The following is a 15592-nucleotide window of genomic DNA, read 5'->3' as shown; positions in this document are numbered from 1 at the left end:
ATCAGTGTACGAGAGGTTGAATTTCGACCAAATATCCAGCTCATTAGTAGAGGAAAGGCTATCTTGGGCTGGTTCCAGAAAGATGAATCCATGGCTGATGAGAGAGAATAGACTGAGGACTGGAGATCGCTGCTATTACTGCTTTGCTGGTGCGATGATGTGTCAATCAGGTCAGAGATGGTGCTGAGAGGCGATGTTCCCCTGGATGATGTGTTGCTGAATTTCCTGTTGTTGTTGTTGTGGTTATTGGCGAATGACTCTTTGCTGTTGGGGCTGAATTTTGCTGATTTCACAAACAGAGATGGTGGGAAATCGAATGACGAATACAAGTCATCTTGATCCTCATCTTCCAATGATGAGAATATACATTTTAAACGCTTTTGAGATCTTCCTACAGTATCGAATGGCATTTAGGAAAAAAGGTGAAAACGAGAGAAAAAAAGCGAAAATAATACTGTGCGAAACACTGCTGGAGATATAATACCCTTTGATGAGTGACACAAGCAAAGTGTGATTACTGTAATCAAACTTTGTACAGTGAGAACGGTAAATTTTGTCACACTTTGACCTAAAAATGAAGGGATTATAATAACATTGAGTGATCTATCGTTTTAGAATGACTGGCAAAGTTGTATAGAATTTCAGCAGGTACAGCGCGGCTGATAAGTTTTACTAGATGAATGTTTTGCCATGAAAAAGGAAACTGCTTGAGTAATATAAGCACTAACACCATTATCGCTTTAACTTCAAATTAATGCTTTTAGCATTTTGTATTCATATTTGGACTTGTCACTAGGAAATCGGTGTAGACTTTATTTCTTCCTTTCAGACCTAATCTTCTCATCTCATTATGGGTTTGCTTGAGAACAGTCTGAAATGAAAGTTGGAGGGGATAGGGGTTGATCAAACAATGGCTATATTTGGAGCCATTTTCACTGTGTCTGTGGGTCAAATTGTGCGTCTATGAATAAGTACGCATCCTATTCATACTTACCTCGGTCGACGCCATATGTATACCATACTGGATCATGTAAAAACTTTTCTAATTTTCAATTCAAGAGTAACATTTCACTTTCATTCAATCTTATTAATTATTTCTGATAAACCAGGAACCTTTTTATTTTTATTTAAATCAGATTTCTTGAAAATGGATTACAAAAGCAGAGTTGTCTTATCTACTCTTTAAATTTGAGTAACAAATAACGCAATTCGTTATATTAGATAGTTGGCAATAAATATTTTATTCCGAACAATGGTTCTTCCTATAGCGAATCTTATCAGCACTGGCATTAAATTGCTTCATGTTGATACTTGACCTTCAAAACTGATCATGAACATGGATGAGGTAACAAGCGTTAAAAATATTAATGGGGATCTAAACGATTAAGCATATGCCTTGATTGCTGGCTTTTAAAGTAGTAATGACAACCTATCCCTACATGTATTTTCAAGATGGAAAACATGTAGTCATAATAATCAAGATTGAAATTTCTTGTTAGTTTTAAGTAATAATAAAAGTATAATAGACGACATTCATATATGTATATCATCATAACATAATAAATGCTCAATCCCTAGACACTTTTACAACACCAATATGGAAACTGAGTTGCCACGTTTTTGTCATAAATGATTAGAGATTTTATATTAAATTACTACCAATCAATAACCTAACACTTTAGTTAATCTTAATTTTGCAATATTAGCCAAAGGCCCACGGCAACGCGAGCCACCTGAACGTAGGTTAGTTTCCACCAAAGCAAAGCGTAGGTCAGGAAACCAACGAAAGAGCCGAAATGTTCATCGTAACGTAATAAATTTATGGTCCCTACTAGACACTTTCAAAGCTTCAAAAAGGAAAGAAGTTGATCTAGCAAGTATTACAATAGGCTGATGTTATTAAGTATAGAATGCAAAAAAAATAGCATGGCTAAAGAGAGTGCTATTTAATTTGCCACCTACTTTCCATACGCTCCTAAAGCATCTATTATTGTATTGCCTTCATGATGAAAAGGGCATTGAGTTGGCCAGCCAGCCCCACCAGCCAAAATTAATTCAAACTCAGACTCATAATCTGTTCTAGATTGGCCAGATTTTGATAGTTTTTCGACTCGATTGAACTATTTTAGCAGATTCGATTAAGTAAAATATGATGATCACTCCATGCTCCCTTAAGCTTTCCTGGGGTACTTTCCAAGGCGCATCTAATGATACCAAGTAACGTAGATGTTTGAATAAATTTATTGAATAATTTACAAAAATATGAAAAGAGGTTTCTGGACTAAAAGACGAAATTTTACATATCAAAGTTCCACAAAGATGACTTTAGTCGTTACGTTGGATCAATAGAAACATTTTGATTCAAGATATACCATATGTAAAAGTCTTCGTGTATCAAGGTAAAAACCGCGATCGTTTTATTTTCAATGAAAACTGTGAGGGGTACCTCATGCTTTTTTGGTCGAATTTTGGCCATGTTTTTTTGGTCCTCAAAAATTTGAGCCAATGTGTCAGAAAGTAACTGTCAGACGAGAGCAATTGTTTGGTGCTATTTTGATGATCCAAAACGTCCTTGAACGCAAAAAAAAAACGCAGCGCAAATACGCCCATATTTTGCTGTATTAGACACATTCTTGACTAGAAAGGGATAATATCTGTATGATACTTGCGCGTATATGAAATAACTGCGTGTATATAGATGTAGAGCATCACATAAGAACCAGATTCACAGATAATATAAAAGGTTTTTATATGTAAGTGGAGGGTCAAAATGAAAGTAACAGCATTTTGATATGATACGCAAGAGCAAATCAGTACGCACGAGCTGCCGCTGTGCAGGTTGGTTCTTACCGAAGCGAAGGGAAGGTAAAGAACCATCCGAAGCATAAACTCTCGTATGATTGGTAATTTTTACATCAATCAACAATCCAGGGTTCTTCTGACATTTTAGCTATATTAATTTTGCGATATTAGTAAATGACCCGCGGCAGCGCGCGAGCCGTTTTGAACGTAGGTTGGTTTCATCGAAAGCAAAGCGTAGGTTCAGGAAACCACCCAAAATGTCGAAAGGCTCGTTATTTATAAAATTTGCACAGTAATTAGTTTGCTTTGATTGATTTGACGCATGGTAGAAGAGGTACAAGTCATTCAATATGTTGGGTCATTGTTGCTGTGAATGCTATCATGTCGCAGCCCACTGACAAAGTATGTCAGAGCCTACTTGTATTGCATTACGAGTATAATATTCTTGAAGCAGCGTTAAAAAAATTAAAATATTGAACACTGGATAAGGCTCAAAGAACCTTTGTTTGCATTTACAAGCGTATCCCGAGATATTGAGCGAAGAAGAAAGGCAAGCCTAAAATCACATCAACGAGAATGCTTCCATTCGGCTTAACTCTCAAATGAGATAGCAGGAGCTAATTGTTGGCGACGATAAGCGCACTCAGAAACTTCCAACTGTCAACGCGATTGCAGTCATTATTTCTTATGAACATTCTAATTTTAAAGATATTCCTCATTAGATATCCAGGTAGCTTATTAGCCAGTAGCAGTAGTCTCTTCCAAACGAATCAATGAACGCATTCTGCCTACATGCTATTTTAATATGCTTCAAGTTATAACTGTGAGGCTGCGATTATATATATCTTGGTGGCGAGCCAGACTGACTGGCGTTGTCAAATATGAGAATCCCTAACAAAAGCATTCATGATCTAGCCAGCAGCGCACGCCAGAATTAATTCAAACCCAAATATTTTTATCATTCAAGATTGGACAAATTTTGTCTTTTATCGACTTCTTTAATCTTTTTTGTCCACTGTTCGCCAGACAGTGGAAGAGGACCAAATCCATTCCCTCTTGTAGTTAGATAGTTTAGATAGTTCTTTAGATTAGATTAATTAGTATTTTATGTTCTTATAATATTTCCTCTCAATTGCACCCGCCTCTTCACTTCGACCCATTACTCCTAGTGTACGCGGCTCAATCAATAAACAAAATTTTTAAAAAAAAAATCTTTCTTGTGATATTCGGCTATATAAGTTGTGATGATCGGCCCATACTTCTTAATACATTCTTGGAGTACATTTTATGGTGCTTCCAATGGTGCCAAGTAAAACAGATGTTTTGACTGAACTTACCGAATCATTTCACAAAATATGAAATGAGGTTTTTGGTTTAGAATGCCGAAAATTTTAATATGAATGCCTCACAAATGTGGTTTCAGGGGCTGTCTCAGATCGACAAGAACATTTTGATCTAATATATACCATAGTAAAAGTCTTCATTTTCAAGGTGAAAAATGCGATAGTTTGATTTTCGATGAAAACCATGAGGTACCCCTCATGGTTTTTGATCGATTTTTGGCCATGTGTTTTGGGTCTTCAAAAAGTTGAGCAAAGGTGTTAGGAAGTTACAACTACTCAAGCACAATTGTTTGGCGTTATTCCGGTGGCTCAGAAAGGTCTACATGTCAGGATATGAAGGCTTAAAAACTGTCCAATTTGGTTATGTATTGCTTTTTGGCTTTTATTTACATGGCATGAATCACATCTTTAGTAGCTGAAGTCTTCTGGAAGGGCAGTTCTGCAGCATGTACAGCTTCTAATTCGAACAGGAGGCATATTGATTTCGATAAAGCTGATTCATGCAAATTTTGATGTGATATATTACGGGTAAGCTTATTGACAATGGAAATGATAACCCGAATTTGCTGCTTGAATACTATGGTTTTGCATCTTCGCTTCGCTGCGATCAAGCCCTCATATAGATCAATGCTACCAAATGTTAAATTAGATGCTTAGTTGTCATAGGTTTTGCATCTTTGCTTCGCTACGGTAAATCCCCAAACCCCCCTCCCCATTGCCGGCTTCGCCGGTGGTTTTATTCATCTTGTACGGCACACAATTCTACAAAATTTTGAAAGGATATGATTGACTTGTCTACTTTTTTTTGAATTGGGATGCAAAATTGAGGATGAGCAATCCCACTTTTGGCAGTCTGCTTGGTTATCGTGTAATTGTGCAAGCAAATCGCGTCAAACTAATCTCGAGCTCAAGTCTCTTGCAACAAGGCGTCGGCTCTACTTTTTTTTTTTTTTTTTTTTTTTTTTTTTTTTTTTTTTTGCATATAAGATTACCAATGCTTCAACTACAGATGCAAATACTGATAACCTTTGAGCTAGATAAGCTAACGAAGGATGGTGTATTAATTATTCTCACAGTTTATACAGCTGGTGTTACATTTAGAAATATAAAAGTGCTTTATCGTTATTTCCTTCATACCTTGTCAGTCATTTTTGTACCATCCCATCGAGTCCTATCATTAATTTCCTTTTAAAAGAGATGAGGTACCATGTGCCGTTTATTTTTAATTCTTTATTGCCTAGATTTAGTAAATCAACAAAAAGATATTTCATTTGTATCTCGGAAGGTTGCATTATCTAAAAAAAGTGAATGGGAAGAAGCGGTATCATCTCATGGCTATCAATTTGATGCAAACATTGTCTCTTTCCAAGATTTAGGACAAATTTTTTGAGCAGGTTTCATAAAATGCCATCAAACTGGCTGATGCATGCACCATAAGTATCACTTATGGTGTCAAATGGTATTCCACGGGTGAGCTTTTGTGATTCATTGATATACCATTCATGGTCAAGGGCGATCACCCTGAGGTTTCTCATAAAATGATATGGATTATGTATCCCTCATTTAGTCATCTGAAAGTGAAGATGTTTTTATAGATGAACTTGGTAATTTAGGCCCTAAAAACGAGGATTTTCCCATGTAAGCAACTCGTATCACAACTGCTTTGTACTTGGTGAATCTTGGACGCCGGATAAACATACTAATGATTCTCACAAGCACATTAAATGGACAAATCCAACAAAGCCTAGCATTAAATACACTAAAGCCAAGCAGAAATCAGCACTTTTAAGGACCCACTTCTCATCGCCTAGACTATTACCAGCGCTTAAATTGGTACCATACAATTGCCCTCGATCATCAGTATCAATCTCACTCACTTTCTCAATTTTTTGCAGATCATCGAAAATCCTTCGATTTGGACGAGGCACCCTAGGGCCAAATCCTTTAATGTAACAAATCTCGTATTTTCAGTTTAAAAAATGCAGTTTTTTGGCAATACATTTGCTGCGACCCAGGGCCTCAAATTAGCGTGTCTTTGCATTGGAAACGTAAAATAAAGGTCTCCAGATATATTTTTCAGAGCTTCCATCGATTTGTTGAAATTCAACATACGTGAAAACTGCGAGGCAATTTATGAGAAAAAAAAAAACAAAAAATGGGAGGGCATAGAGCATGTCGAAAAACACATGTTTTGTTAGAGACATTGTTCATGTTACATAGCAGCTTTGGATAGTAAGAATTCTTTAAAGGTGTAGAAAATTTCAAAAAATGTCAAAACCATAAAAATTTCATGGTTTAACGACGCCTTTTAAATCCCATTGAACACCAGTGCTCCTACTGTGGAAGTGATGTGCTTGGGATGTAAATTCTTGACATTTCTGAATCAACGCTAATGGGCTAAACGAAAAAAAAAAACTTTTTGTTGAACAAACTAGGTATATTATCTAAGAGGGGCATTACAAAAAGGGCATCTTTCACCTCTAGGAGAAGCGGCAAGGCGTCTAATTTTACCACATTCAGAGTCAAGTGTATGTCCACATGGCAACTTGCAGCTCAATGGCTTGATGCAAGGCCCACATGCTTCACAACAGCGACGCATACATTGGTGGTTGCAATTTAAAATCTTTTCGCACTGTTGTTTGCAGCGGTAATCGCTGTGATCGTAAGGGTGACACTTTAAGGTACACTACAATGGTCCAATGTGAGCATCGTCTCAGTATGTTTTGTAATAATTTACTTACTCTGTGACCACAGGGCAACATCTCATTACATTGTTGCTGACAGCCGCCCTCCTCAACTGTTGTAAAGTCAACAGGCCATTGAATCTCTGTGGGTTGGCCATGGCGTTGACACTTGAGAACTAGTTTGGTGCCAATCATATTTCCATTCTGTTCTTCCAAGTTGCCAACAATCTCATTCCAGAGATCACTCTTTTCACACAAGAGTCGAGCATTGCCGAGTATATAGAAGCCCTACAAATCAGTTAGTAAATGCACCAAATGACGTGTTTGCTTCACAACAACTTACATGCTGAGCTCTAGATAAGGAAACACACACACGATTGACCACCTTCAAGAAACCAATTTGACCAGCAGCATTACTACGGACCAGAGACAGAATGACAATCTTGTTCTCTTCACCTTGATAGCCATCCACACTGCTCACCAGGATTGGCCCTGGATCAACATCAGGTCTTCTCTCTTCGCAAAGAGCACGCTTGATCATGGTCTTTTGACCTGAGTACATGGTAATGATGGTAATTTCTTCAGGCTGGTAACCTTGCAGTATCAAATAGACGGCTAATTTGGCTGCCATTTTGGCTTCATGCTCATTCACCTTGGAAGCAGATTCGCTCATGTTGGTTTCGTCCTCATTGTGAGCCAAAAAGTATAGAGATTGATCCATACCAAGAATGGGAGGATAGGCTGCCACGTCTGGATGGTCCATGAGTGGAGGGTCTTTGTAGATGGGGTTGATCAATGCGCGAATTTCAGGACGCATACGTCTTTGATGAGACAGACGAGTAAAAGGGAAATTGTTCATTACAAGACGCTCAAAGAGAGAAACACCCAGGGCATGATTCTCAGCCAGTTCGTGAACTGAAGTAGAGGGTCTCAGTTGCTGATGATCACTGCGCATCAAGGGTTAGTATGAGATCCATACGGAGGGTGGTTTGGCTTGCTTACCCAATCAAGATGAGATGTTCCAGTGAGTTGGTCAATGCAGAAATAATATGAGACTCCAGCATTTCAGCAGCTTCTTCTACCACCATGACTCTGGGACGCATCTCTTCCAATAAATCGTGGTATTTAGCCTAAAAGACGAATTGAGTGTCTTTTTCTCTATTACTTGGCGAACATCATACTTACGGCAGCAGTACTTGTCATGCCAACAACTCGGTTTTGTCTACAAATCTTGGCCTCATAATTAGCAGTGCACTTGCGAATAGCCTGCGATTTTTCATAGTACTGCCTCATCAAGGCATTCAGCTTGGCCTCAAGACCAGCATTGCGTTGATCGATCCATTGCTTGTGAGCTTTCAAACGGACCTGCAGAGGCCACATGGATAAGTCGTCGTCCTTCATCCATCTGTCCAGTGAATATTTGTAGCTGTCCTCCTCCTGCAATACTTGTTCAATATTGTCATCGAAAAGTTGAATTTACTGGCATCAAACGTGTTGCTGGTCTTTATCTTGCTATAGTTGACAATCTTTCTTTCAGGGCGTTCACCCAAGCCCACTTCAGTCTGGCGCTTGTAGTTTTTGCCAATCTGAATGAATGGGAACTTTAGCTCTTGATCGTCACCTTGGAATTGAACAATCACTTCCTGAAGCTCTTCTTCTTCAATCATATCACTCTCGTCATTGATATCGTCAAAACGAGTCCCTTGTCTTGCTCCAAGATGCTTTCCTTCAAGTCATTCGCCAGAGACGACATTTCTCCAGCGTCATCGACATAATCGATAGCATCCTTCAGCCACACTTCCACAGGGTTTGATGTTTTTTCCTTAACAGGGCTGGCCATGTTGGGATTGCCACCAGCCCAATCATGCTTGATACCTCTCGAGTCGTTTCTGCCTCTGTTAGATTGCTGTTGCTTTCGTTGGTTGTTGTTCTTTCTGTTGTTAATGGGAGCTGGGCCCTTGAGAGTAGGAGCAGCGCCAATGACCCAATCATCGTCCGAATCACTATCTACCACATAACTGTTCAAGCTAGTAGCAGCAGCAACAGGCTTGTTCTTTTCACGCTCGGCCGCTCTTCTCAACGAATCGATCTGCTTGGGCCTCAATCCTCTGATGCTCTCGATGAATTCAATAGTAACGCAGGGCTCTTCATATAGCTGGATGATGGTATTTTTGACCTCTTTAATGAGGCTATCACGTTCACGATACAATCGACCGATACCACGAGGTCTGTCATACGTCTTTTTCAGCTCGAATAATGTGTGATCCTTCAGCAGCTCTGATTTGGATCGACCGCCCACACGCACAATCTCATTGCTGTAGTCCAAGATGTGTTCCAGAAACTGATCCAAAGCTGTCAAAGGAAAGTCTGCTTAACACAATGCCTTCAATCTCACTGATGGGTCCACTCTTACCATGATTTGTCTGACAGATACATACAATAGGGCCCAGCGAGCCATCATAGTTGTTCAGGAGCACGCGCATAGCGTAAGTACCAACATACGTTTTACCCGTACCAGGAGGACCTTGAACGATAGAAAGATTGTGTGATAAAATAGTTCTCAGAGCATCCATCTGTGTACGATCCATGCCAGTAGGGTATTGGGGCCAATTCTGCAAAATGTCAACAGGCCAACGATCTCGACGAATATTCTTAGACCGCACGTTGATATCATAGATTCGTTTCGTGGCAGCATAGTGGGGCACCAAGACTTCGTTTGACAACTTGACCAAGTAATCAGAAAATGGTAGTTCGTTTGGCTTGACATTCTTAAAGACCTTCAACACATGACGGTAGGCCTCAAAATAACCATCCGTAGCTTCGATCATAACATAGGTGTCATCCTCTGCCAAAGATGGATCGCCAAAACCAAAGGGCTGTTCACTGTTGTCTCTTTCAAGGTAGATGTCTACTAGAAATTCAAAGCGGTTGGATCCACGCATAGGCTCGTCACCACGATTGACGATGGTTGCAATTTTCAAGTCCTTTTCAAAATGATCCTTGGATAACAAGACCAACGAACCAGGCATCAGGCGCTTGGATTGCTGCCAGTTGACATGTGCATAGTAGGGCAAGCGAAAGCTGACTCTGTAAAGCGGTTGACGACTACCAAACACGATGGCATTCAAATGGACCTTGTTGAGATGGATCAGTTACCGGCCGCTGATGTACAGAAGCGGCATACTTACATGTTCATATAATCTGTAGGGTCTCTGCTGCGAAACTTGCTCCATTGCCACACCAACGTCTTCTTGATTTTTGGCGTAATTGAAGGCCACCTTGTATCCTCTCACAGCCTTCTGCAAAGGGATCAAAAAGTCTTGCCGCATCAATTCGAAATGGGTATATAGGTATTCATCAATGGTGTCGTAGGGTGTCTTGACACGGTTGATGGGAACGTCAGGAAAGGGGTCTCTCCAGCCTCGTGATTCCCATTCCTCTGGATCCTTTAATTCATCACAGGCAACAATCTGCTCAAAGTCAGGCACGATATCCTGTTTGCGAAATGCTGTGTAGTCGGTGACTTTAGAGAATACGGGTGCATCTTCGATATCCAGGTTTAATCTGAACGTGGTGGCTGATGTTTCTCGTGTGCTGAATTTATCAGCTGTGTACTCTTGTTCATCTTCCTGGTGGTTCCAAGCTGTGTGATTGTCAGGCGTAGCGCCCCAACCGTATTGCGATTCCATGGCCCAGCTCTGTGATGGCGCTGCATTCCCAAAGTCAAATTTAGATCGTGTTGGAGGGCGTCTGCTGGGAGTCACCTCAAACTCGTTTGTCAAACCATTAAAGTTGGCAGTGATGACATCTGGACCAGCACTACACACGAACATTGATTAGCATTGATTAACATTGTGTCTTCATTATAATGCGGTGTCTTTATTACAAGGGAGAGTCCCAGCTTGCTTTGTTGTCGTTGTAGCGTGACATTAGCGTTAAATACAAAGAAAGAAACAAGTATTCGAGGATTATTTTCAGCCAAAATGAGTTTTAAAGTGTTTTATTAGTGAAGAGAAAGAGGTCATTCAAATTATCATCCGTAAAAAACATCGAAAATTCCTTTGCAATCAACTCCTCCATGCTTGGATTATCACAATCTATATGATATTCATTGAATACAGCAGTGGGTGCAAGTGAAAGGTTTGAAATGCTACTCTCAGTTGGTGCCTGTGAAAGATATGGATGAGCACCATTTAAATAAGGGGCGTTAAGATTTGAATTGCTGCTGTCGATGGGTAGATTTGAAGGATTTGACAAGAAATTATCGAAATGTAGAGTATGCTGATTTGAAGCTATTAAACCATGGCATGAAATATTTTTGGGCGTCTCGCTAGTGCTCTTTTCTAATCGATTTTCTGGTATAACATTTAAATCGCTGGGACGTACGGTTGACTTACTTGCTGTGGGTGTCAGTGATCTCTGTAATGGTGTCCCTTTTTGAGTCAATGCAGAGGTTTTCTTCTTTCTAGGTGGTTTTGGTCTATATTTCCAATTTGGATAGTTTGCGCTATGCTTCAATTTCTCTATTTCAGACTCACGGGCGTAGTATTTGTGCTCTTCATCGGACAGTTGCCACCATTTCTCCTTTGCTAATCTTGAAATCTCGGATGCATGAAGTTCCTTGTGAAATGGGCGAATTTTTCTTTTGCGAAAAATCATAAAAGCGTTTTCAGGACGTCTGATGTGCTTCACGGCAGGTCCATCTTTTTTAGCTATTGACTTTTTATTGATTTCTTCTGTGACCCAAAGAAGTTCCATCATTTGCAGGACTGAGAATAATGAGGAAGAGAAAGAAGTATCCATCATATGTGAATTAAGCACAGATCTTTATATAATTTTAAGAACAATGAAATTAGAAAATGCAGCTCAGGGGTTACACGGTAAGCATATACTGCATTTCATTAGCACTCAAGTTCAGCAAATCATAATTCAAATGATCTTTACTGTCAAGTTACGTGCATTGTATTGTTCTCACCAACATTTCATTGTGTTTTCTTGTATTTTCATGAAGAACATGGTAGAAAGTAGGTATAGGTCGCCTGAATTGCAATGAGAGCTGCTCTTGAGGAGCGATATAATGCGAGATAATAGAATGTTCATTACTGTAAACTATGCAGGCTACTTCTAATGGAGATGGTGTAAGTTTTGCTGTAGCGCAATAAAAACAATTAAAGAGTAAGTCTTTTGTATTTTCTTGAGCAATAGTTGCTAACCAAGGATTTAGTTAGCTAGAATTATGTAACATGGCCCTGAAGGCGATAAATTTAATAAGTATCATAGTGCGAATGGTTGGGCGAATAATGGATAGATACTATGAGCGGCTGATGCACTTTTCAAGGATGCGGAATTTTGTATACAAGATCCAACATGTCTTTTGAGGTACTTGCTATATTTTACATCACGTTTTTGAAATAAGATCAGTAAGTTCAAAATGCCACTTTCAATGGGCAGTTTCACACACGGTTTTATCAGTCTGGTGTAGCATACTGATGGCTATCTACGTCATATTCTTTTGATTGAGGGGAAATCAGAGCTTTAAATAGACCGTGGCCCGCTAGAAATCTAATGTCAAACTATGTTTGCTACCAAACCTAGTTCTCGAGAAGTAGCGAGAAATCTTAATGAAGAATATTCCTCATACCCAGGCATCAACAGCGCCCCCAAACTACGCCATTCAACCACGGAAGACTTGGCAACACCTACTTGGATAACAAATGAAAGCAAGATAAGACAAGCAACGAGCATAGGCACCTTTTCCCCGCCAGGCACCACACGATCCAACAAGAGTAATGAAGGAGGTTTCTTTTCCTTGTTCAAAGGCACCATAGATCCAGACCTACAGAGCGACCTTTCGACACGACATATTCAAGATGAGGATGGTAAGGACACGGGAAATCGCTTTGAAATATGGAGTCGAGTTTTACCTACGAGTGGAAGCCGCGGCCAACACCATTTCGTCCTGTCTGATAACCTCAAATTCATACTAAACTGTTGCATGTGGTATCTCTCCAGCTCACTGACCAACAATGTGGGTAAATCCATCATGAATGCGTTCCAGTTTCCAGTGACACTGACATTTGTGCAATTTGGGTTGGTTGCTTTTTGGTGCTATGTGATTGCCGTGATCAAGTCGAGTCGCATTCGATCACCCACACACGATATCCTCAAGACAATTACACCACTGGCCTTGTTTTTGATTGTGGGGCATGTGTTTTCTAGCATTGCTATTAGCAGAGTCCCTGTGAGTTTGGTCCATACAATCAAGGTAAGTAACTACTTGTCATTGTAATAGGGTCTATCCCACTCAATCTAACCATGTGCAGGCACTGGCACCATTGTTCACTGTGCTGTTTTATCGACTGGTCTTCCAAGTCAGCTACACACAAAGGGTCTATGTGTCCCTGATACCACTAACAGTTGGCGTGATTCTTGCTTGCTCGTTTACGTTTTCCAACAACATTGTTGGCTTATCGTGCGCCCTGGGTTCATGCTTCATCTTTGTCACTCAAAATATCTTTAGCAAGAAGCTGCTGTTCAAAGAGTCGAAACTAGGAGATCGAAACCCCAACAAGCTGGACAAATTAAACGTATTGTATTACTCTTCCATCATCTCCTTCATCTTGATGGTGCCACTATGGATGTATTACGACGGTAACGGCTTGTTCTTTGATCAACAGCAACCACCAATCAACGGTGCTGAATATACCATGTCTACATCCAAGCTGATCATCTACTTGTTTCTGAATGGCACCATGAACTTTTCCCAGAACTGGTTTGCATTCACCACCCTTAGCTTAACGTCGCCTGTCACTTACTCCATCTTGTCGCTGCTAAAGAGAATCTTTGTCATTGTCATGAGCATTGTGTGGTTTGGACAGCATATTTCATTGACGCAATTTGTCGGCATCTTTTTGACGTTTGTTGGATTGTGGATGTATCAAAAGGCGAAATCAGACGTGGACAAGGGCGAAATCAAAATCAGAGAAAAGGAATCCATAGACATGCTGCCCATCCAACGGGAATTGGATGGCATTGATATCAAGCTTAAATAAATAAAGTGTGGTAGCCATTGTAGCATAGTTGGCAGGTACTTTTCTCTGCACTGCTGGTCAGAACGATTCAAACGTCATATTACACGTCGAATGAATCTCAGTGCTTTGCTATTTTGTCTTTTTTCTCTCTTGACACCACCACCACCACAACAACAACAATGGGACCAAGGAAACCAGAAGTCGAATACATCTCATTACGAAAACTGCAGCTTCAGAAACAAACCGGACCCACAGAGAGAACAGCAGAAGCTTACAAATGCTTGGAGAGACTCGCCAACAGCGCTTTGAACAATGGACCCTTTAGCGTAACGTTTGATAAGAAGCAGCCTCACATGGCCCCTACTGGCGATGCCCGAGATTTTCTCAGCTATGCTCCGTAAATATACAATACATGCACATATTTGCTTTGAGTTAATGAATATATACGACATGTATATTCTAGATATTGGTGGCCTGTAAGACGAGCTCTGAATTCATGCAATTGCAGTATCTAAAATGCTTGCATTAATAGGAAAACCCTCAGGATCCCAACACAAGGTACATTCGTAAAGATGGCAAGCGAAACCCAGGTAAGACGCTTTCATCAGAATGCGCATGCGTGCCTTTGCTAACAAGGCCTGACAGACATTGGCCATGTCAAGGATCAGTTTCAATTGGAGTCAGTGGCCGAGAACCTTCAGTTTCTATGCTTGGGATACTACTTTTTCAACAATGAAAACTATGCCATTTACGCTGTAGCATTGCTGGACACCTTCTTTGTAAATGAAAAGACTCGCATGAACCCCAACCTGAATTACGCTCAATTTGTCAGAGGCTCTCAGAACCATTCACCATTTGGACGTGGAGAAGGAGTCATTAGCTCGCGTGTGTAAGGAAGTGGCATCCGTTGATTTGTTTATCACCGATCAGGCTAAATTAATCGCTTCTATTCGCAGGTTATCCCGTATCGTGAACCTGTTACCGCTTTTAGATGCATTCCATGGCTATTATGCATTAAAGCAATATATACACTCTTGGTTCGGCAGCTACTTGCATTGGCTTCAGACCAGTCCTGTCGCTTTAGAAGCAGCAGCAGCCAGAAACAACATTCATACGTGGTATATTGTGCAATTGGCGTCCATTGAACAGTTCCTGAACCCGGTGTCGCCTCAGGTATCCAATGTCCTGTTCCGGTTCTTTAATGAATCGCTGCCAAAGCAGATGAATCCCAAGACGGGCAATCAGCCATACGAATCAAAGCGAACAAAACCACTGCACTATTTAGCCTTCAACTTGCAGGCTATCGTCATCTTGGCAGAGCTCGCCAAAGACGCCGGTCTGGATATGTATCGCTCACATGAATTGACCCTGTTAGCCACCTACATCGCCAACAAGTACGGATCTGACGAGACGCAAGACATTACAGAGGCAGTGCGATGCATCGAGATCATTTCCCATGCCATTCAAGACCAAAACGAGGTGTGTAGATGCTTTGTCGAAAAAGCGTATCATTGCAAGTTTTCAGACAGGTTGGGTGGCCCTAAAAATGCACTCTATGTGCTGTGGTTCTAATGATCGACCGATCTGATGCATATGAGCTGTCAATATTTTGATGCGTTTCTTATTTAACAATAAAGTAGGTTTTGATACGCAAACATTGAAATTATACTTGATTTAGATATATCGTTTTTTCCATGCTCATGATCCATATTGTGCACTTACAAGTAGCATT

At 40.3% G+C, this 15592-nt stretch overlaps 5 protein-coding genes across 5 annotated transcripts; 2 read left to right on the top strand and 3 right to left on the bottom strand.

Annotated features, from left to right (window-relative positions):
- Positions 1-6585: 6585 nt before the first annotated feature.
- On the bottom strand, positions 6586-8209 carry PCL5_3 (PHO85 cyclin-5; the record flags this gene model as incomplete). Its single annotated transcript, XM_064823115.1, has 5 exons — positions 6586-6831; positions 6887-7117; positions 7173-7776; positions 7832-7959; positions 8015-8209. The coding sequence occupies 5 exons, from the start codon at positions 8207-8209 to the stop codon at positions 6586-6588; spliced, it is 1404 nt and encodes a 467-aa protein (XP_064678890.1).
- A 283-nt stretch (positions 8210-8492) lies between these two features.
- ATC70_003759 (uncharacterized protein) lies at positions 8493-10759 on the bottom strand (the record flags this gene model as incomplete). Its single annotated transcript, XM_064823114.1, has 4 exons — positions 8493-9181; positions 9243-9963; positions 10018-10648; positions 10716-10759. The coding sequence occupies 4 exons, from the start codon at positions 10757-10759 to the stop codon at positions 8493-8495; spliced, it is 2085 nt and encodes a 694-aa protein (XP_064678889.1).
- A 60-nt stretch (positions 10760-10819) lies between these two features.
- On the bottom strand, positions 10820-11635 carry SPT23_2 (SPT3 Dosage dependent suppressor of Ty-induced promoter mutations-like protein; the record flags this gene model as incomplete). The annotated part of the gene is made up of 1 exon (XM_064823113.1): positions 10820-11635. One exon carries the CDS (start codon positions 11633-11635, stop codon positions 10820-10822), a length of 816 nt encoding a protein of 271 aa, XP_064678888.1.
- Positions 11636-12404: 769 nt separating this feature from the next.
- HST3_1 (NAD-dependent deacetylase hst3) lies at positions 12405-13881 on the top strand (the record flags this gene model as incomplete). Its single annotated transcript, XM_064823112.1, has 2 exons — positions 12405-13094; positions 13153-13881. 2 exons carry the CDS (start codon positions 12405-12407, stop codon positions 13879-13881), a joined length of 1419 nt encoding a protein of 472 aa, XP_064678887.1.
- A 158-nt stretch (positions 13882-14039) lies between these two features.
- ATC70_003756 (Peptide hydrolase) lies at positions 14040-15432 on the top strand (the record flags this gene model as incomplete). The annotated part of the gene is made up of 5 exons (XM_064823111.1): positions 14040-14257; positions 14324-14336; positions 14393-14450; positions 14506-14749; positions 14817-15432. 5 exons carry the CDS (start codon positions 14040-14042, stop codon positions 15430-15432), a joined length of 1149 nt encoding a protein of 382 aa, XP_064678886.1.
- Positions 15433-15592: the final 160 nt, after the last annotated feature.

The sequence above is a fragment of the Mucor velutinosus genome (genome assembly GCF_035048745.1).
Source record: "Mucor velutinosus strain NIH1002 chromosome Unknown tig00000259, whole genome shotgun sequence".
Taxonomy (NCBI): Eukaryota; Fungi; Mucoromycota; class Mucoromycetes; order Mucorales; family Mucoraceae; genus Mucor; species Mucor velutinosus.
The sequence above is the reverse complement of the archived record's forward strand: the minus strand, read 5'-3'. Positions and strand labels throughout refer to the sequence as shown.